This window comes from Macrobrachium rosenbergii, chromosome 55 (assembly GCF_040412425.1).
Source record: "Macrobrachium rosenbergii isolate ZJJX-2024 chromosome 55, ASM4041242v1, whole genome shotgun sequence".
In the NCBI taxonomy this organism is placed as follows: Eukaryota; Metazoa; Arthropoda; class Malacostraca; order Decapoda; family Palaemonidae; genus Macrobrachium; species Macrobrachium rosenbergii.
This window is the reverse complement of record NC_089795.1, coordinates 50,012,105-50,035,455: the sequence shown is the minus strand read 5'-3', so window position 1 is coordinate 50,035,455 and position 23,351 is coordinate 50,012,105. Positions and strand designations below refer to the sequence as shown.

Below are 23,351 nucleotides of genomic sequence, written 5' to 3'. Positions count from 1 at the left end.
ACATTTACTGCTAATCTGCTCGTTCTTATTGATAATTCTTTATGATATCAGTACTAGCCCTCATTTGATTATTTATATTTATTTAATTTACCGTACCGTTCATTACAGCTACGGGTTAACCCTCAAGTAATATTTATGCTCTTGTTTAGTTTAACATACCTTTCATTTACCTCCCAAGTAATCTTTTAATCTTTTTTGGGTACAATTGCTGTTCAAAGCCATCATAACGTGATAAAAATATTATAAACCTTCAGCGGAACGTAGTGGAAAATGAAAGTAAACATTAGCAAAGGCTGTTGAGACTAGGGCGTCATGTGCGGTGGGGAATGAAAACAAATGGTCGCTCAAGGATACAGCACCATCACGGTTCAGTTATATTTAAAAAAGAATCCAGTGCCGATAGATATGTATAAACACAACATAAAATAAGAGCCACATCATTTAAAAATAAACCAACAAGCCAATCAATTAACATACACGACGTCGAACGCCCGGTGAGTCAACCATAACACCCGATCATCAGTAAAGTTTCTCATTCCCTACTTTCTCTCTCTCTCCTCATACCTATCAGACAATGTGTCAGACGCTCCAGGTGGAACACGAGCCAGTGCTGATATTTTTTATATTAAAGCGAAAGCGTATAAAAACAAAGTAATCAATCAACAAACACGACCTCGAACGCACGGGGAATCAACCTGCCCAGACAATCATCACTCTCATAACAAGTAATGTTTCTCACATAAGTTCTCGACATACCTGTCACACATTGCGTCAGACGCACCGGATGGGAAGTTAATTAATGTCGGTGGTTAATTAGAGAACTTACAATAGATTTGACTGAAGTTAGTGACGAGAGGCAGTACTCCCCTTGAAGCGAAGCCATGAAGTTAAGGGCCTCCAAAGGGCATCCCGACGGACTGAAGGTCCTCATAGCGGCGGCCGTTTCCGGCCATACCGTCGCCGTCGTAGAGGAGAAAGGTATATTCTATATCATTTGTATATAAATATCAAATTTCTAACAAATAATTTTAATCCGAATGAAATTTTGACCATATCCTTAGGATGAAAGCTGTTTTTGTAATCGTAGGCCGAAAGTTTTTGTTGACCGTGGGCAGATTTGTTTTTTATCTTAGGCCTAAAGTTGATTTTTAATTGTAGGCCGAAAGTTTGGTATTTCTAAGCAACAGCTCTGCACGCACCATTACCTTGGAAAATGATTTTTCCTATACGTTTAGATTCCTGATGAAGGAGGTGGTGTTTATTGTCGGTCAATTAGGCTATGATTAACCTCATAGCTACCCAACATGGTTGGGGACCCTTTGGGAATGCGGGGTTTTGGGTGGGGGAAACCGTTGGGAGAAAGACTGGACTGCCATGTTATTATTTTGTTTGGAATTGGGTAGAACTAAGTTATAGGTACACGGCGGGTATTTAGCGAGAAATGGCAGTTTCTTATAGTATTTTGGGTGCTTATTAACAATTTAGTGTTAATTTTTGGCGAAGTCAGCTGTAATTAACACAATTTACCTTTAACTCTACCCTACGTGAGGGGACTGATGGGAATCCGGGTTTCCATCGCGATCTTCACGAGACAGAGCACGAATGCGTCTGTTTGAGCCGGTTCATATCCCGTCTGGCAGAGTGCAATAACTTGTTAGCATTAGGTAACTCACCCCCGGGCCAGTACTAAACACGTGAAGGACATTCCATTGGCCGACAACAAACAAATGCCCTCCAGTGTCAAGAAGCCTAAAATTGTTGAAAAACCAGTTTCAAGGTACTGCACTTGCGGACGGGATATGAACTGTTGAAACAGGCGTAGCCGTGCTCTGTCTTGTGAAGATCGCGTCTGAAACCCCTTGTTGGATGTACTTCGAGGGGACAATTACAGGTTAATTACAGCCGACTGCGAAAAAATAACGTTGAATTGTAAATAAGCAGCAATGCACTATAAAAACTGCCACTTCGCTAAATACCGCGGTGTCTCTATTAGAAATACCTGGAATTGTTCTGCATGCGCAAGTCATCAGGGAGCCACATATTTAAGAAGGGATTGGCTAAGGAAACCTATTACTGTATACAAGGAACTATACTGACCTAACCTAACCTAACCTAGCAGGCCATGTTAATTAGCCGGGAGCGCCTCCGGTGAAGGAAACTCCACTTTTTACCAAAAGCTCCCAATATCACTGCGCGTGCACAATAGCATTCTAGGATGGCCAGCATACAACTTCTGACGTTAATTACAGGTAATTTACAGTCGACTGACAAGAAGTAATGATAAACTCTTGATAAGCAACCAAAATACTACAGGAAAAATCAATTTCCAGAGTAATACCCCATGCAAAGCTGTTGTTTAGTTCTACCATTTTTTTTATTGTAGACTGAAAGTTGTTTTATCTCAGGCCTAAAGTTGCTGTTTGAATTGTTGGCCAAAAGTTATTTTTTTAATCGTAGGCTGAAAATTAGTTTATCGTAAGCAAGTTGTTTTTTTATTGTAGGCTGAAAGTTTTTTTTATCGTAGACCCTACGACTAGGCTGACATGACCTAGTCACTGATTTAAGTTAGGTTGACCCCAGGCCAGCAACTGGCGATAGGTTAAGCCCAGCATGGGGTCTAGGCTACGTGAAAGTAGATGTGTTGGGTAGTATGAATAGTAGGGAGACAGGTTGTAGCCTAGGCATTGGTGATATTCAGTGTTACTTGGTGGTGGAGGAGGGGGGGATCCAGAGGGTGCAAAGACCCCCCCAGCCAGGTCAGGGTATGGTGCCCTAAGTTAGGTTAGGAAGGTGAGGTCTGGTTAGGTCAGGATACAGCAATCTAGGAAAAGTTAGGTTTGGCCTGTTTCCACGTTGGATTTCTCACACCAGACCCTGTCTCCCAACTCTGCATCCTCTCTTGTTGCTTGGCTACTGGACCTAAGCCTACAGCAGATATGCTGGAGATAGGCCTAGTCTTAGTGTTGCTAGACATATACAGCAAACTGGCCTCTCAGAGGTCTATGAGTATCAGGAATAAGGTGAATCCATATCCAAGCTATGCTAGGCCAGTACACAACTGTTGATGGTTGATCCTCTTGAATGTTGTCAGTAGGCAATAGGCCTGTTGTACTTCCTAACTTAACCAAACATGGGGACAGCATAGGCCTGTTACAGCATCTGAGCTTATAGGCCTGTTGCACAAAATGTAGGTGGGCCATTTTGTTGAACAGTATAAATACAAGCATAACGTAACCTAATCAGGGGTAGCTTATTGCATATTCCTGTAGCCCAGGCTAGGCCCATAGTGGAAATTTCCAATGTTTCCTTTGTAAGTATATACAATAGCCTATATGTAAACTTACCCTAACATAAGTTGTGTGTAGTTACAGATTAACTTTACAGAGTTGGGGGTAGATGACGCTCTTTTCTATCACTAGCTTATAGTTTGGTACCCTAATGGCTGGTTTATCCTTTGTAATTCAATGGAAGGCTATAGGCCTAATACCCACTACTGCCCATGTAAGCCTATACCGTGTGAATCATTGTATGTTTTTATGTTGATTATATTCTTATCAACACTCATTTTGTTCCAATTAGGCAGATATTATTTGTGAGTGAATTAGAAGAGCATAGTTGTTACCTTAGGTGGATATGATTAGTCTGTACTTACTTAAACTGTTTTTAATGTTATCATTGGTAGAAAATGGATTTTAACTTACAACACCTGATTATTACATATAGCTTTAGTCTTTGCCGTCGCCTTTCAAAAGCGAGTGTCATGTCAGTTGTCTTACCTGCCCACTCTGTGAATACTAGGAACTATTCAACATGCTTCAAAATAATTTTTGCCGTCAGCCCGGCGACATTGTTTATACTCGAGATAATTTCATTGTATCTGAATAGCTAAGAGCTGTTTTCACTTGGTGAATACTCTCTTGTTGGTTTACTGTATTTTTTAAGGCATTTTGTCACCTGATCAGGTTTTCTATAATTATGTCAGATTCTGGGTCTTATACCTTTAGGGTATGCAGCAAAAGTCTTTGAGTGGGTTGGTCAAGGCTAAAGTCTTGAACCTCATTCAATTTATGTGGTCATCTAGAGGTCAGGAATGTTCATATGAGAGGAAGTGTGATGAATGTGTCAGTATGACTGAAAAAGATTGCTAGTTCTGTACATTCTATGTAAAGCTTGAGAAAGATAAGAGTGCCAGGCTCCAGATTTTCCGCTAAGTTCTTCTTCTCTCTCTTTCAGAAACAAGGAATCTCCCTTAGCTATGCAGAAATTTATTAATATAGTGGCTACTATGCCTATTCCTTACTCTGATATCCTGAACCCGTTTAGTAAAGGTATCAAGTCCAGATGGATTAGATTTAACCTTATTGTATACCATGGAGGATATTGTATGTTAACGTGAAACTCCTTCATGGAAGATGTTAAGTTTGAAATATTGTGAATAATTTAAATTACATTGCAAACGTGTTAGTGTGGTGGAGGAGGTTGTTTCAGCCTGCATCTCGTTCTCCTAGACCTAAGCATCTCTGTACAACTCCCTGCTCCTGGGATAATCCATGCTGAAATCTAAGGGAAAGAATGGGGTCTCCTCTGATAGTCGCCCCTCAGTGCAATCCTGTTGTTTAATTTTTTAGTGTATTAGCCGACTCAAAAGTGTCTTTCTTCAAGCTCCAGTGATTAAGCCTACTGTTACTCTGGAAATTTCCCCTTCAGTCAAGACCATTGAATGAGATTCAGGAATCTTTCTGCCTTCAGCGGTTCAGAAGAAGAAGCCATTTGCGCTTATCACAGAACTTCCTGTAGTTTTGGGTTAGAGTTTGGAGAGATTTTCGTCGTCTGAATAATCTTCTGTAATGTACACTGTTCATGTGATTGAAATGTATAATAATTTCCCATTGGTATTGCCCAGCGTTCCCGGTGTTTCTCCTTTGGTTTCAACAGTCTACAACTCCAGTCATTTTGGCTTCTCGCCTCTTCCTCATCCACAGATCCTGGCTCTCTACTGTCATGGTTTACAGTTGGATCTCGTCTACTCATGACTTTCTTGATCAAGTGCGGCAATAATGAAATTGGAACTGCATTCTTGGCAATACTCGGAAGGCCTGGTTCTTCTTAGCAAAGCCTTCTGTTCCTGTGCAAATTTATGCCTCCTCCTTCGTCTCGAGCTCTCGGGCGTTTAGGGCATGCAACTCCTCCTCGATCTGTGTCTCTTGATCCTCCTTTGGTTGTAGAACTCAGGATCCAAAACTTTTACGCAAAAACATGCTCAGCGCTCCCTCCAAAGATTTAGAATCTCTCAGGCTCAATGCGCCTCAGGTAGCGCCTGGTGAGCGCCATCAGGCTCCTTTTGGGCAGTGCAGTTCAGGCTCCTCTTATATTCCTCACTTATCTTGTGGCGCCAGTTCAGGCTCCTCTTGTGGCGCCTACTCAGGCTCAGGCTCATTCGTCAAGCTCTTATTCAGCTCCAAAATCTTCCTTAGAAAAATTGTGTGCTATTTTTAGAAGCTTTTTCTCTATTTGATGAGGAAGAAGTTGTGGAAGACTTTCCTGTAGAGCCAGACTCCTCAACCTTCGGATTACAAAGAAATTCTTCGCTTCTTTATGTCAAATTTTCGAGGATTTTGCACCTAAGAAATAACCGAAAATCCTCTTAATCGTTCAAAAGGTCATTACTAAACCTCCTACCTTCCTTTATGAAGTTAGTGCTTTCTATTTCAGCTAATTAGGCATTAAATAAAATGAACTCCTGGTTGGAAGACAAAGCGTGATCAGGGAAAACCACTTTCTTTCCTGCTTACTTTATACTAAAAAATTGCTTGCTATACACTGGGAAGTTTTCTCTTTCTGGGAGCTGCCTCCTCTCAGGGAGACTTCTCAGTCGTTGATTCTACCCTGTCGTTCTACGATGAACTTCGAAAAACAAGACTTTCTCTCCTTCAAATTAATACCACTGTTGACAGTTTTAAAATAATTTTACTTCATCAGTTTTATGGACTGGACTATTGGCTGCTTTGGGTAGGAAGGTAAAGTCTTTTGGTCTTTCGGCGCATTTCATGATTTCTCTTCTGTTATGTCCTGCTTAGATAAAAGGGAACTATGACCTTCGCGTCTGAGTTACCTCCATTACGTTAGGAGTTCTTAAGAGAGCGACAACTTTGGTGCTCTTTTTGTGTGGATGAATTTTTCTTGGACTCAAAGATACTTAAGCTCTTCTTTTAGTTTTTCTGGATAGAGAGCCTTTTCCCTCAGAACTTGTGGCCGAATCCGAATTCTTTGTCACAAGTCCACACAGGACCTTCTGGTTCTCAGTAAACCAAAGCTCCTCAACCTTCTCTGCCAGCTGTAAAACTCGATTGCCTAAAGTTAATCAAAATAGGCCCCATTCAGTTGTAGCCCCTCACCCGTGCAGGATCTGGTTTCGGGACAAAAACAAGATTTGTCTCAGGGCTATCAAACCCTCAATTAAAAAGTGATCTGCATGTCCTCCATGCACTAGTAGGAATAGACTTCAGCAGTTCTGGCAAACTTGGGAGGAGATCGGAAAACGGACCAGTGGACACGTCCGTGCTAAAGGAAGGATATTCAATCCCCCTTCCTCAACCCCCTCTTGCAACAGAACCTTTGTCCGACTTTGACAGCATATTCCTATCAACAGTGTCAATGCTGGTTCTGAGTGGACACTAAACTCAGCATGCTTTAAAGGGCCGATAGAGATCGTGGAAGCCATTCAACTCTCCAGGAAGTGTTAGTGGAGGAGTCTTTTTCTTGTTCCAAGGCCCAGGCGGCTGGAGACCTCTGGACGTAAGTTCTCTCAACCTTTTAGGCATAGAAAACCGAGTTTCGATGGGGCGCTCCCGCAATCAAGTCCTCAATTCTCTTGTTCCGGGCAATTGGATGCTCTCCAATAGATCTGCTGGATGTGTCTTCTACTTTCATGATTCCGATCCATCCGCGTCCAGGAAGTTTCTTCTAGTTTTCCAGGAGGACTTATCAGTTCAGGACTCTGTGCTGGTCTGTCCACAGCCCCTAAGTATTCAAAGAGTTATGTCCACTGTTGCGAGCTCTTCCTTCTCAGAGGATAAAGATCTCTCTATCTAGGCGATTGGCTCCTCTTCCCAGTCTCAGTCTCAGTGCTTGGAGGAAGGAAAGTAACTCTACTTGACTCAGTAAGCTAGGACTTGTAATCAATTGAAGAAGTCTCACCTATCTCCCTCACAATCAGGATCTATTTAGCCGTGAGACTGGAAACAGTTCCTTTTCTGGCTTTTCGGTCAGATCAAAGTCTCGGACTGTCTATAAAAGTCCAGACACTCTGGATATGGATACCTGTTCTTTAAGGCTTGGATGAGCTCCTGGGAACTCTGGCGTCAATAGAAAAGTTTGTCTCCCTGGGGTCTTCCACGGGCCCCTTCAATTCTACCTCATGCACCAATGGAAGAGGCTCAACCAGACTCTTCTCCATTCAATCTCTGGACCGTATCAAAGGATCTGTTGGTGGTTAGATCGAAGAAAATTAGAAAAGGTCTCTCTTTTCCGTTGAACGCCAACCACGAACTGTTGCAGACTCGTCAGAAGTAGGATGGGAAGCGGCGTTGGGGTAAAAGAAATTTCAGGTTTCTGGAATCGGACAAAAAGAATGGCACATCAACAAGAAGGAGTTGAAAGCAATCCACCTGAGTTATAAGGACTTCTACCTTTTAATTTTGGGACAAACAGTTCTGGTTCATTCAGACTTCACCACAGCGTTGTCTTATATAAAAGTTAAGAGGGGGCACTCATTCTTATCCCTCAAGCTTTAGCAAAGACCTCGTTTGTGGGCATTTCGGCACAGATTCTGCTATCGAGATTCATTCAGGGCCCTCAACGTGAGGAGGCGGACTCCTTGAGCAAGGCAAGAGTATGTTCTGTCCACAGAGTGGCTTTTTACGAAAGAAGTGTGCAAGTAAAGTCTGTGGGCTTTGGGGTCAACCTTCTTTAGACGGTGTTACTGACCCTCGGCTCAAGTCGAACAGGCTCCCAATCTTCTGCTCTCCTGTCGGACCAAGCAGCCTTCCAGGCGGACCTTCTTGCTACTGGTGGTCGGGTCTGGATCCTTTAAAGTATTTTCGCTGTTCAAGATGTTGGATGCGGTGTTGAGATTGGTCGGCACCACTCCAACCAGGATGGCGTTGAAAGCCCCCTTCTGGACTTTTCAGGGATTGGTTCCCAGTTCTCATGGATCTCTTGATGACTTCGAGCCTTCAAACAGGTAGAGTACTCAGACAGCCGCCTTCAGGAGATTTCGAAAACCTGTCAAGTCTGAAAGCTAACTGCGTTCCAGACTATCGACGCTCTTTTCAGAAGCAAAGGATTTTTCCCGCCAGCCAGGCTCAATCCATCGCCCCTTTGTCAGAAGACCATCTTGTTCAAGGTCTATGAGTCCAAAGTGAATATGTTTACTTCATGGTGCAAAATCATGACATTTCCTGTTCCAGAACCTCAGTCAGCAAAAGAATTGCGGATTTTCTTTTGTTCCTCAGGGAATAAGAACCTCTGTTTCACACTTAAGGGTTATCGTAGCATGCTTCTCTGCCCTTTTCAGTCTCGTGGTTTGGATATCTTCTAATAACCAAGATATAACAAACCTTATTAGTGTGCTGGTACCTCTAAGAGGTCAGATGCTAAAGTTGTTCGTGGAATCTTGATGTAGTCAAGTGGCTTATGTCTGAGAGGTTTGAACCTATGGATTCTGCTTCTTTAAGATCTTACAACAAAACCCTCTTTTTAGTGTTGTTTAGCTACAGCTAAGAGAATCAGTGAGACTCACGACTCTAAAGTAGGATTCTCTGCTTCAAAAGCAATTTGTTCTTTCAAACTGTTTTTATGGCCAGAACCCGACCCCATGCTCCAGGTTTTACAAGCTCTTTGAGATTCCAGTCTGTCGGGAGGTTGGTGGGCCAGTTCTAGCAGGAGAGGTTCCTCTGCCCAGTCAGAGCCTTGAAATATTATTTCTGATGAAGGACTAAAGATATTAGGGTCCCTTCAGATTCCTTATCAACCGGGCAGGAACCCTCTTAGACCAATGTCCAAGAATGCCATGTCCTTTTTTTCCATTAGGAATCTGATTTCTGAAGTTTGTCCAATATTTCGAGAATGATTTGAAAAATGTCAGTGAAGGCTCTTTGTGAGGACTATCTCTACTTCTCAAGCTTATAAAGAGTCTCCTTCAAAGATATTGTGCAAGCAACCTACTTGAGGAATAAGGAGTCTGTATTTGCTTTGCATTATCTCTGAGAAAGTGCAGACAGTGTTTGTGTGTGCAGGACCTTAGGGCCCTTTGTTGTATCTGTACGGAACTGGGTAAAGGGGTAAGGAGGATTAACCTGCATCGTCCCTTGTTTTTGGAGTGTGGTTTTTATGGTTGTCTGTGAGGATGTAAGTGTTGGTTAGTTTTACTCCATTGGTTTGGTTTTTATGGTTATACTTTTCTTTGGTGTTGGGTGACTTTTGTAATTCATGATGTTTGTGCTCAGCCTGAGCAGTGGATAGGCATGCTGTGGTATTGCCTCGATGGATGTTCGTAAAACTGGGTGACTGATGCCCTGCAAGCAATCTCACGACCAGGTCATTATACCCATCCGGTTGCTCTGAGGATCTCAGGTTACTGAGGCAGTAACTGTGGAGGAATCAACTACCTTAGACTAGGAGGGAATTTCTTTTCTACATTAATAACCAATGTTTCCAACAACTCTTTTTAGCTGTCATTGCCCCACCTCAAAAGGTGTCAATCAACTATATATGTAACAACAGGTAAGTTGTATGTGTTAAAATGACATTTTTATTCTAAAATAATGTTTAACAGAACTACCCAATTACATATCTAGCCCATGCTTTCCCACAAGGACAGGTAAAGGCAAATTATTCTGAAGCATGTTGGAATAGCTCTTGCTAGTACCAAACAGAGGGGCACTCAGGCGATCTCCCTGATATTCGGACTGGGCGCTGCCCTTGCGTTTTGAAATTTTGGAAGTGAGCGTCGAAGACTAACCAGCTATCATGAACTAACAGGTAAGTAATGTTAAACATTATTTTAGAATAAAAATGTCATTTTCTTAATTGATTAATAAGACCTTAAATCCGCCTAGGTTTACGAAAGGGTTGTCAGTCAGTTGTCTTTGACACACATGTATGAATATAGAAAATACTTAGATATTTTTAGTAACAGGAAATGGAAATAGTTTATACGTAGATAATGAATATTAATAATGAATAGCTAGAGTAGAAGTTCCTTAGGAATATTTTTCTGGATGCATACTGTATTTTTTAAGGCACTTTTGCCTATTTCTTGATAGTGTGCTAGTATATAAGACTGCCAGTTAAGGGGTTATGTCAATTAAGGAAGGAGTCTTTGGTGGTTTGAAAATCCAAAAGTCCAAAACCTTACTACATATATGGGTCATCTCAGGGCAAGGTCCTGTTTGGGGGAGAAAAGCTGGCTGAGTGGTGAGATGACCAGTCACCCCACTCTCCTAGTTCTGTACATTCAGACAAGGCTAGATTACGGTTAGGTGTGCGTGTGTCAGATTTTCGGCGAATGTTCAGAAGAGTGGTGTTTATGATTTCTATGATAAGCAAGGACACACTAGGAGTGGTAATTTAGGAAATAGATAGGCTGGTATGCAAATAAGTTAAATAAATATCCTAAACAGTTTAGTAAAGGTATATGTACTGCTTTATTACATTTACCTTATTTTATACAGTTGTATTGTATGTTGATGTAGCATACTCCATTACCCAATAGGAAGATGTTAAGTTTTGAAATAGGAAAACTTTAGACATTGGTAACGTTTTATATTTGCAAATCCTGTTTACAGCCAGCATCTCTTGCCTGCCGAGCATCCCAATTACACCCACTCATCTTACGTGATAATCCCATTGTATTATCTACTGTTTGAAAGAATGTATCTATACTCACTCATGTTGTCACATTTGTACAGTGTCACTTTGTCTAATTTTTAATTAATATGGCCTCAAAACTCAAAAGTAGTGATGATGGCCATTCTGTTAAGTCTACTGTTACTCTTGCTTGTTCCCCTTCAACTGCAAAAGTTTTATCTGTAATGAGATACTGTATTTCTGGTTAGTAAATTTGAACACAAAATGTGTTCTGCACGAAATGTGTTGCAGAACAGCAGTGTGTTATGTCAGAGTTATGGTTTGTTGAGATAATTGTATAAATATTCTATTGTAATGTACACTGTTTATTTGATTGAAATGCTAAAATAATTTTAATCTGTTCTTGTGAGTGGCTATTATATATTCTAGTTTCAACAGGTACAACTCCAGTCATTTTTGAAGTAACTGAAGGGAACACAGTTGCACATTTGCACGCTAACAGTGCTGTTCTATATTTGGTGCATTCATCAAGTCTCGGCAATAATGAAATCGAGGAACTGCTACAGTGGGAAGCAACTGAGCTTAAGGTTTGTATGTTGAATAATGATTTCGTTCCCTATGCAAATTTAAATGATTTAAAATAATTTCACTACAGCATTCATTGTTTAGGGCATTGAAAATTTACGTTGATAACCAATTTCTTTAAAACTGGTTACTAATTGTAAATCTGATGAATATTAAAACATTTTACGCAAAAAACATGTCAGAAATACCCCAGTCAAGAATGTCACTACATGCAGCATAAAGCTGCCTCCACTGAACTCGGAGTTAAATTTTTTCAGTGCAGTTGAGCGTACATTTATATTCCTCACAATTATAATGAGAGTTTGATGTAAGGTATACATAACATCAATTGTACAGTGAAACTAATTACAGTCAACTCAACCAGTAATGCAAAATAAAGTTAGAAAATTGTACACTATTTTTAGAAGCTGCTGTCTACTTTGATAGATCAATGCCAGCATTTAATAAGACTTACTGTAGAGCCCCGGTCCTCAACGCTAATCCGTTCCAGAAGAAGTGTCAAGATTCGATTTAGTCAAATTCCGAATCAATTTCTCCCATAAGAAATAACTGAAAATGGATTAATCCGTTCCTGACCACCAGTATTATTAACTACCTTGCCTTTTCTATAAGTAAAACATTACGCAAATTACAATAAAATAAGTTCAGAGTTAAATAACTTGCTGTATTACATGAAATACTTTTTACATTTTAAATGCATACTGTTATAAAAAATTGGTTCTAGACCAGCGCTATAGGATAGGCTTGGTAGCCTATAGGCACTACCAGAATGATCACTGTAATGGGTACATGCAAAAACTGTTTTGTTAATAGTAATAATATTGAAAAACAAGACTGATTATTACAGCAAATTAATAATACTGTACAGTATTAAAAATAATGTCTGTTATCATAAAATTTAAAAAAATTTCCTAAGTTACGTCGGAACTAGGCAGCTTGTGGCATGAGCAGATGTAAACAAACAAAAGCGCCGTCCTGGTGGCGTATCGCGGTACTAATTACATATACGTTGTTTACGTTTAGTATTTATGGTAAATTTCATACAGTCTACTGGAATAGTGTACAAAATCACTGTAAAACATCTTTTCATTAAGTTCCATTGTAGTTCTTACTGTCTTTTTCTTCTGCTTGTCAGACTGTCTTTTTCTTCTGCTTGTCAGCAACAGCTGTCTTGGGACCCATGATTAGCTGAAAATGTAGTGCAGAAAGACAAAAAAATGATGGTATACCTGTACAAGCATGTACTTCTCCAAACAATAGCAGCAGCGTGTGTGGGTTTTAAATGCTTTTAAATACATGTGGGAAGAACACCACCAACAACGCCAACTAGCGGCTGCTGACCGAAACACTTTTGTTTACAAGCATCATATGATTCATCGGGTCAGATTCCAGTTTGTTGTTCGAGCTCCGATGCAAAATTTACTCGACATTTCGCGTCAAAATCCGATTATGTCGAGTTCTGGTACAGTCGAGGACTGGGGTTCTACTGTATATAGTCTGTGTCTTGATTTACAACTTACAAAACCTGTCCTCCAGTATATAAACCCTATGAAATTTTCAGGAAATCTTTTAATAGAAACAAAAACCTTTTGTAATGAAATATGAAAGGTGATAGATAAGTACATATAGTACTGTAAATGTTTTGTATGGACTTAGAAGTGGACATTTAATTAAAAAATCAGTTATTATATAGAAAAACTTAATGCATAAATGCGAGCTAGTACTGTAATCTTGTATAAAATTCCCCAACTTAAAGTACATTATTTCCATTCTGATTTGCCAAAGGGTCAAGAATCTTAATTTGGTCGCGAGTTGGTGGCTATCTGTGTAGGCCTATGAGATATATTTTGTTGTCATGTCATGAAAAGTTAAAATTTAAAATACAATATTTTGAGACTGAATAGCTTCCTGCTCCCCTGTAGGTTCATATTTATAATTGCAGTACAGAGAATTGATTAGAAACAATCTTAATATTTTGTGATATGAACAACACATTGAAAATTTGAGGCCTGATTAAGAGCTAATTTTCAGTTTATATACATTGTCTTAAATTGATGCATGCATATACATTGTCTTAAATTGACCCATGCATATTTTGATTTTGTCTGATGGCCTAGAAACTAAAGCTGTTGTAAGTCAGGACCTGTGTACAGTGTACGGTATATGTGGAGTAATGAGTGTCCTTACATGTTTTAGTAAGCTCCATGTCTTATCGGACAAAACTTTGCACTGAAGACATTGCTCATTAAATAGTTAGCTATGGGTGTGAGTTCTTTCCACATCTCACATGTGGAGTTTTTCAGTTATTTATAAAGTATACAGTATATGTTTGTGCTTTATAATCAGACATCTTGCATCAGCAAGATTTTTTTTTTATTTATGTACTTTATTCTTCCTGTGGTAGGTAGTGTAACGGCATGGAGGCAATTTCATTTTGTTCAAGAATTTTGTATCATTAAGTGTGATAGAACTTATGGAGAATGTGTTCTATATCCAGTGGCTGATATTAATTAAAAACTGGGTATGTCGAAGCATAATTACAGATGTCCAGTGGTTAAATGTGACTTTTTTTTTTCGTCTGTTAGAGAATGATTTGAGGTTTCATCATTACTCCAAAAGAATTATGATTACTTATTTTTGTTGCAGCCTATTCTCCTACCGTATTTGGCATCTGTTGCCAGTGGACGGGAAGATAAAACCTTACGTAGCAGTCTGCAGGGTTTATTGGCAAAACTTGGCAATGGAAATCAGTTAAAGTGTGAGGTATGTTTTGTTTGTCAATAAGTTTTGATATCAAAGTTACTAATAATTTTAAGTTTTTCAATAGCTGATAAAGAGCTAATCATTAAAAACTGGATGAAGCAATAGTAATTTTCTTGTTACAGTAGTATACTTTCATGGTTTTAAAATTTTATAGTGTAACTGTATTTCCTACAGTTTCACAATTACATTACTGGTACCAATGGCTTATGTAGCAACTGCCCTTTTAAATTGTTGTGAGGAAGAGATTTCAATTTTACTTTTATATTTCAGCAAGAAAATGGAGCTTCGATTGTTTTGTTCTCTTCCTTGTTACCACTGTTGTGGGAAGCATCAGGTCGTAGTCTCCTTGAAGAGTTTCCTTCGTTGGTGGCCTTCCTGAATACTTTACAAGAAATGGAGCATTTTAAGGTAGGGAGTTTGCAGCAGTTTTGTATTCTTTGCATTGATGGTTGATTCCAGTTTCCCAGCCTATCTATTTTAGGGGATACATAATAATGTTGTTTAATCATTCTTGTGGTTCATGTTTAGTGGAGTTATTTAAACCTTTTAGGACAAAATGTACATTTATAGGCTTAAATCCATAAGGAATTGTATGATGGCTGTTGGCCATTTACCTCTTGAAATAGGTTTTTTAGCTAGTGTTTTAGACTAAGATAGAACCCAAGATTACCAAGAAATTAAAAGAATTGTTTCAAAATAAAGTGCAGGAAAATGGATACATAAACATATAACATGGGCCTATAAGTTAGACCAGAGAGTGGTAAGTGTTTCCTGCTTTGCTGATTTTGAAAAATGTGTAAATGTACATCACGTACCGTTATGCGAAGACTTGAAGGAGCAGGTTAAAATATGTTTTAGTACTAAGAAGTTGTCAGGTGATGTTAACATTTCAAGATTGCATGAGAATATGGCATAATAAGCTGAAGATTAATGCTGTTTGAAAAGGTCACTCAAGTAAGATTATGACAGAGAGAAGCTGCTTATCATGATATATACAGTACTGTAAGTGAAATAAAGAGCACATTTGCACTATTGTCTTTTGTGATCTGTCAGCCTGATAGATTGCAGTAGACTGCAGTTGTGTTTTACAATCATTGTTACCCTACTCATCCTATCTTATCTGTCATGGCATTCTCTACAACATAGACTTTCTTGAAGTTAAAGAGGATAGACTTTCTTGAAGTTAAAGAGGATAAATGCTCTCTTAATAACGCAGTCTAACATGGAACACTTTATGGTGGTGATCTCCTAACCTTTGGCGTACTAAGAGCATGCAAATTACAACCTCTTAGAGATTTGTTTGCGTATCTGGATTTCTGTTGCATAACACAATTCTTTGATGTCTTAGGAAGACAGGTTTTAATGCTTAACACCAATGCCAAGGAGCCTTAAGAGAGATATGCAGGTCTTAGCTAGACAGGGAGTTTCAAGCAACATGATCCTTTTCAATTAAATTTGAGTTGTGGACTGATTGTGGGTAATTAGGTTGTTGAGACATAGGTTGAATTTTGTTGCGTAAGAGCCATCAGACCTAAACTGTTGTTATCCTTTTCTTTCAGAAAAGCGTGTACCTGTGGTATGGCAGTGGTGAATTTACTTTAAAACCATGGGCTTTGCAGTTACCTACTCCACCTAGTCCATCAAACTGTACCTTGAATCTTCTTAAGGGAGAACCTTCGTCCCCTAGTAAAACAGGAGCTCCTGGAACTTCTGCTGACCAGGTAACATTGTGGTCTTAATTGCAGTACAGTATTGAAATGTTATCACATTTTATTCAGTATCTCCCAGATAATACGTCAAGAAACTATACTCCAAGCTGTAGATTAAAGTGATTAAATTTGATCTTGCTTTATGTTTATTTTGTACTATCTTGAGTGGATTTGATATTATCCAGTCTATATCAATGATTTGAATGGTCCTGAGAACTAGTGTAATAAGAAGTAAACAGTCATGTATTGTTTAATTATTGCATTATGTGAAAAGTGCAAGGGGAAAATTTCTTGGAGTGATATGGCAAGATCAAGAAATTTCTTTAGTTAAATAAAATAATTTGATTTGTTTAAAAATATGTACCAACATTCTGCTATATGAAAATATATTTTCCTTAAAAGAGATTTTTGAAATTTAAATCATGTATAAATGCACCATACCACTTGTACTGTGTTTTTATGTGTGGACATTTTATTATTCAGTTTTTCCTTTTGAAATTAGTTTTTCAGTTTTTCGTGAGACATGCTTAATTATCTACACAAAGGAATTCTTTCCAGGCAAAGCGTGTTGCTATATCTGCAGAGCAGATCTCGGCTGCTAAAACATCATGGCAGAACCTGCCTAAAGGAACTAATGCTCCAGTTAAGAAAGTACCAGTTTTGCCTGTTGATGGAGAAACCAATATACTTATAACTGCTTCCTTACCATATGTCAATAATGTTCCACACCTTGGGAACATTATTGGTTGTGTGCTCTCTGGTGACTGCTTTGCTAGATTCTGTCGTTTGAGAGGAGACAATGTTCTTTATATCTGTGGCACTGATGAATATGGCACTGCTACTGAAACAAAAGCAATTGCTGAAGGTTTGACACCTCAGCAAATTTGCGATAAATATTTTGCAGTTCACTCTGAAGTGTATAAATGGTTTAATATTCAGTTTGACTATTTTGGCCGAACTACCACCGACCTCCAGACCAAGATAACCCAAGATATATTTTGGGATCTTCAAAGGAATGGCGTGATAAGCCAAGATTCTGTGGAGCAGCTTCATTGTGGAAAATGTAACAGATTTCTTGCAGACAGATTTGTGGAAGGCACTTGCCCCAATGTAGGCTGTGGCTATGAGGATGCACGAGGTGACCAGTGCGATGGTTGTGGGAAACTCGTCAATGCCGTGGAACTCATAAAGCCCAGGTGTAAGTTATGTTCTAGTCCACCAAGTGTAAAATCTTCAAATCACCTCTTCTTGGATTTACCAAAGATTGAAAAAGGTTATTTACCTTGGCTTGGTACAGCATCAAAGAACTGGAGTAACAATGCAAAAGTTATATGTGAGAGCTGGTGCAGGGATGGATTGAAGTCGCGTTGTATCACCAGAGATTTGAAGTGGGGAACGCCAGTTCCATTAGATGGTTTTAAGGACAAGGTCTTTTATGTATGGTTTGATGCCCCTATTGGATATGTGAGTATTACTGCAAATTACACCAGTGAATGGGAGAAATGGTGGAAGAATCCAAGTCAAGTGAAATATTACGAGTTCATGGCCAAAGACAATGTTCCTTTCCATGGTGTTGTATTTCCCTCTGTGTTGATTGGTACAAAACAAAATTGGACAATGGTGTCCAACATTCTTGCCACGGAATTCCTCAATTACGAAGATGGGAAATTCTCCAAGAGTAGAGGAGTTGGTGTGTTTGGTGACCAAGCTATGAACACTGGCATTCCAAGTGATATTTTTAGGTTCTATTTGCTTTTTGTAAGGCCTGAGTCACAAGATACAACCTTTTCTTGGGTTGATTTCCAGTTAAAAAACAACAGTGAGCTGTTGAATAACTTGGGGAATTTTGTTCATCGGTCTCTGTCCTTTGTGTTCAAGTTCTTCAAGAGTGCTATACCAGAAGCTCATCCAACAGAGTCAGACTATCAAGTTATGGCTGCAATAAATGTTGAATTAGAGCAGTACTATTCTGCAATGTGTGCTAATCGTCAGCGTGATGGCCTGAAGAGTATTCTTGCCATCACAAAGATTGGTAATCAATATATCCAGGAAAATGAACCATATAAACTCATTAAACCTGACCGAACAGAGGAAGATAAAAAGCGAGGCGCTACTGTCATTGCCTTAGCTGCTAATATTGCAGCTCTTGTGAGTATCATTTTGGAACCATACATGCCAGATACCTCCAAGAAGATCAAGTCATATCTCAATGATCCATCAGTACTGAACAGCCTTCCATCAGCCTTTTCATGCTTTTTACCTGCTGGTCATGCTATTCAAGAACCAAAGCCACTCATCACACAGCTTGATGATGACACCATCAAGAAACTGTTCGAAGAGTTTAGAGGCCAGGCTCCGGAAAAAAAAGTAGCCGATCCAGCGGAGGTGGCTAAAATGGAAGCTCGCGTTGCTGAACAGGTAGGGATGATAAACCGAGCCTTTGTTTTAAGGTTTACTTTTTTGTTCCAAATGTTTTCACCAGTGTGGTTGTTATTGGTAATAGTAAATAGCTTGGGTGTTAGAAATTTTCAGTATTTACTTTTTTTTCTGGAAATTATATTTCGTCTTTTGGTAGCTGAAAGTTATCGTATTTTTGCACTTAGATGGATGATTGGAATCTTGTGTTAGATTTTCTGCAAAACTTTACAATAAAGGTATGAGAATTATGGTACTGAAGTTGACCAGTTTGGGAATTGAGGACCAGAGATTAAAAAGAAATTTTTTTTGTAAGTTGAAATCTTTGTGTAACTTTCTATCACCTTTCAAATTATGTACAGTATTTGAACAAAGCATGATTGAATGAAAATTCTATAAATTAATTGGATAAGCTTTTCCCTCCTAGCTTGTCATAAGGAAGGAAAGAAAATAATAGAATTTTTGTACAAGATTTCATGTTTTCAGGTCCTATTTTATGGTTATTATTAACTTGATTATTATACAAACTTTTATTTGTACACAATAAACTACATTAACATTCATCACTAGGGCAACAAAGTACGTGAACTGAAAACCAGCGGCACAGCAGGTAAAGATGCCATTGCTGCTGAGGTAGCTATGCTCCTCAAGTTGAAAGAGGAGCTGGCAGCAATGAAGGGAGAAGAACCAGCTTCGTCTGGTAAGGACAAGAAGAAAAAAGGTGGAAACACAGGAAAGAAAGAGTCCAATGTCTCAGCCCCTTCTAGCAAACCTGAGACACCAGCTGCATCTAACCCAGCAGAAGTTGATCATCTGCAAGCTTTAGTCACAGAGCAGGTCAGTTTTAAATTCTCATTGTTGAAATGAACCTTACCTCTCCATTATATAGCTTTTGCTTCGCACCAGTGGTAATTCAACAGATTGAAATAAAAAATGAGAACACTCGGTATATTATGAATATCAGTTTCTGTCCATCTACTTCCCCCATCCCCCACCAGGGGAACGATAGGTACAAACACCTGTAGCTGGTCAGTCTACTGCTGTGCACAATTTTCTGTTGACGACTTGGTTTGTAAATTTACTAGAATTTTCTCTTGAATATGGATGGTAATGACAGAATAAAGACCTGTAAGGTAAGAGGTTGCCGTGTGAAATGTCGAGGAAAAGAGTTTAATGTGAATGACCATTGTCAAGCATGTGAATGTTGGTCATATGAACTTAAGGTAAAATTGATGACACATCATAAGTGAAGAGAGGCTGATCATTTGAAAATGCAGCAAAAGAAGCAAGAGGTTAAATCTGCTAAGGCTAGTACTAAGGAATTGCATGATTTGTCTCCTTCTCCTTCAAGTAACCTTGTTAGGATCTCTTCTCTTCATTTATTACTCCTACTAGAGCTTCCCAATTGATTTAGGACATAAGGTATGATAGCGTTAGCTCAGTTATTAAAGGTCTAAAGGGCTCGATAAATCAGTTACCCAAAGTTTCACGTAATATTTTATCAGCGTTGCCCTCCCTGGGGTCTCTGTCGGTTAGAGGAAGAGTCAGTGCCTCTGCTCCTGAATAGTCATGTCCTTGGCATTTCCTGTCTTGCTCCCTTGCCGCCTGGAGTAGCAGGGAATCAGGACATGTCAGGGAGCGGTACGGATTTGTGCCCATTGTCCCCTTCCTCTGGTCGGCCTGACAGCAGTGCAGGTGTTGTACTTCGTTCGCTGAAGGATCGCTCAGGAGAGTAAAGAGAAGCTGCCTGCCATCTTCACCACGTTTAAACTTGACTGCATCTTGTTAGTAATGATTCTTCTTGTCTTTCTGATAATGTTAATAGTAAGAATTATATGATCATTTGCAGTCTAGGACTTGTGTTAAAAATCTTGTAGTTTCTAAAGATGTGTATAGAGGTTCTTCCTCCTCCATGTTTCTCGGGATTCATCGGCTATGCAAGAAGTATGCGCCTTGCGGTCAGCTACACGCAGTTCTCCTGCGCCTAGCACAGTTTTGCACCTTTCGCTGCAGCACCACGCGTCCTTGCGCCTCTTTTCTGTTCGGTCTCCCTCTATGAAGGTTTCTTCTTCTGTTGGCCAGAGCGCCAGGCTCTGCTCTAGTTCTTTGCATCTATCTCCTGCATGTGCTTCACCTATGTGGCTTATGCTTGCGCATGCGTCACCTATGTGGCCATTGCCTATACCGATAGCACCTGTGCTATCTTCAGCTATATGACATTTGTCAATGCATGCTTCACCTATGCAGCCAGCGCCTGTGCCACCTTTGGCTTTACGGCATTCGCCTGTGCGCTCAGTCCCTACTAAGCATTCTCATTCTATTAATCTACACTCTTGGTCTCCTGTTCGTCACGTTCCCGTGACGTCTTAATCGTGCTCTCAGAGGGACTTTGGTTGTGCTTCAGGTTCTCAGACTTGTACCGGCAGTGATGTTTATCACTTTTCGCCTTTGGATTCTTCTTCTCCGCTTAGATATCCTCCAGTTAAGCGTGCTCACATTTCAGCTTCTCTTCCTATTGCAGTGGATTCGGCCAGTAATCAGGGGATTGTGGTTTTGGCTGTTTTTCCCCTTTGGCACAGGAATGACTCGGTATCGTGAGTTGCTTCCTGATCAAGATTTGTTCATTGAACCAGGAAATATTCAACAACCAAGACATATGCCTTTTGAGTCAGAGAAAGCCATTTCATTGGTGGCAGTTAAGGAGATGCTGCCTATGGGAGGAGTTGTTAGAGAGAGAGCTTTGAACCAGCCAACTGCAACTTTTCCGCCTTCGCCCCGTCGAGGTCTCGGCCCTGCTTGCGAAAGATATTGTCAGCCCAGACTCTTGGTCAAGCCCCCTTCTTCTTCTTCCTCGTTGTCAGAGGTACAGGTTGCAAGGTCTTCTATGGGTGATGTATTAGACTTTGATGCAGAATGTAAAGAAGAGACCGACACGATATCTTTTAAGAAATTATTGGTTTATGTAAGAAATTCTTGAATTATTTTGCAGAAATGAATAAGCCTGACATGTTTTCATGTAGGGAGGAAAACCTGGGTCAGTCATTTTTTCCTTTTTTTTTTAGTACCTCAATTCACTAAGGCTGTTGTAGGTAGATTTGAGGCTATTGGATATATCTTGGATCAGAAATCCTCACCCAAGAACACTTCTCTTTTCTGCTGCTGTATATGGGTAAAAGGAGAGCTAATTCTTACTCTACAACCTTCTTCCTAGTCTTGAGTTAGCTTCGGGGAACGATTTGGCTTTCTTACTCTTGGATCCGTTGAAGAAGTGAATGGTCAATAATGGGAAGGTAGTCTTTTTCTCTAGTGGAATTGAATTTGCTTATCAAAACTATGTTTAGAACTTTGGAGATCCTCTCATCCATGGATATGTCTGTAGTAGTGATTGACGGTTGTGCCCATGAACTTTATTTCTTGGTCCCTCAGGATTCTGCTCCAGGCAATGAAGTTTTTAGATTTTATTGGCTGTTTAGATGGACCAGCAAAGGATGCTGTGGGTGAGAGTGCTCACGCTTACATCAATTTGGTTCTTAAGAAATGTGAACAGTTGTGTTCTTATCTTGTCAAGTCTGTGACAGATTCACAGAAGGCTACTGTCCTTTTTCAACCCCAGTTGGATAAAATATTGAGTTTTGAAGCTTTATCATCCATCACACAGGATGTAGAGAAGACGGAAACATGATCTTTGATAGTTAAAGCTCAGTTGCCCAAGCTTCCTCCTCCTCGCCCTAGGCCCTCTACTTCAGCAGGAGTTTCTCGTTTTCGGACGGTATTCAGTTAGACCTTATAGATCTACAGGTAAGGAGACATTTCGAGGATCCTCCAGAGTATCTGGTAAGTCATTCAAGGGACCTGTTCAGTCATCGAAATGAAGCTTTCAGCCCTCAGTTGCCAGCAGGAGAAAGGCTTTGCCATTTTTGGGAAGTATGGAAAGATATGAGCGTGGATCCCTGGGTTGTGGAGATGCTAAGAGAGGGGTACTTGATTCCGTTTGTAAGCCTTCCTCCACTGTCAGATTCTCCAGTAACTCTCTCTTCGTTTCTCCGCAGTCAGGAGAAGCACAAAATCCTTCAGATGGAAGACTTCAAACTTCTAGAGAAAGAGGCAGTAGAGTTGTAGAGCCAGACCCGGGCTTCTACAATCCCCTTTTTCTAGTTCTCAAAACCACAGGGGGATGGAGACAGTGAGCTCAGTTCTAACGTCCATTCAGAGAATGGACTGGATGGTATAGATACATTACCATCTAGAGGGAATACAAGAAGTATCTGAGATTCATTTTTTGGAACAAAGTTTTTCAGTTCAGGTTGATGTGTTTTGGCCTAACCCCAGCTCCACAAGTTTTCACAAGGGTTTTGGCTCCTTTAGGAAGGTGGGCCCATTTCTTGGGCATAAAAATGATCCTGTACTTGGACGATTGGCTGATTCTTGCTCCCATATTGCAGGCCATTCTGAGGGCAAGAGAAATTATTTTGAGTCTATCTCAGTTGTTGGGGGTAGTCATAAATATCTCAAAGTTGGCCCTGTCTCTTTCACAGGAGATTACTTATCTCGGGATGGAAGTCAACACTGTGACGAAACGTGTAGATTATTTGCTATCAACTCTTGAAGAATATAAAAGCTTCAGGCCTGTTCCTGCGAAGTGGTTGTCCCTGTTAGGGCACATGCCTTCGTTGGAGAAACTTGTACCAGGGGCAAGAGGCTAGGCTAAGAATGAGACCTCTTCAGTTTTTTCTGAAAAAACACTGGAATTGGAAGGTGCTCCCTGATTCTCATGTGGTGGTAGTTTCCAGGGATCTGGAAGAAACTTTCCAGTGGTGGAGAGACAAACCTCATTTTTGGCAAGGAGTATTGCTGGATCTCAAGAACCCAGACCTGTCGTGTACAGACGCATCGAACAAAGGCCGGGGAGTGATTGCAGGTGAAAAGCAGCTGTTGGGTCTGTGGACTCAAGAGGTACAGCAGCTGCATATTAATCTTTTGAAACTATTGGTAATGTGGAAAGGACTGCAA

The 23,351-nt window shown here is 40.0% G+C and overlaps 1 protein-coding gene across 3 annotated transcripts in view; it reads left to right on the top strand.

Moving 5' to 3' along the window:
- Positions 1-283: 283 nt before the first annotated feature.
- MetRS (methionyl-tRNA synthetase 1) overlaps positions 284-23,351 on the top strand; it is a 109,021-nt gene continuing 85,953 nt past the window's right edge. For 2 of the 3 annotated variants that reach the window (XR_010852057.1, XR_010852056.1), the window contains exons 1-7: positions 311-978; positions 11,308-11,456; positions 14,101-14,217; positions 14,488-14,625; positions 15,777-15,938; positions 16,485-18,344; positions 18,912-19,178. Coding sequence is in view for 1 of the 3 variants with exons in the window: in XM_067098474.1 (XP_066954575.1) it covers positions 882-978; positions 11,308-11,456; positions 14,101-14,217; positions 14,488-14,625; positions 15,777-15,938; positions 16,485-18,344; positions 18,912-19,178 (2,790 nt within the window). In the remaining 2 variants the exon portion in view is untranslated. Of the gene's footprint in view, positions 979-11,307; positions 11,457-14,100; positions 14,218-14,487; positions 14,626-15,776; positions 15,939-16,484; positions 18,345-18,911; positions 19,179-23,351 lie in introns of all 3 variants that reach the window. The other variant, XM_067098474.1, reaches the window with a different exon arrangement.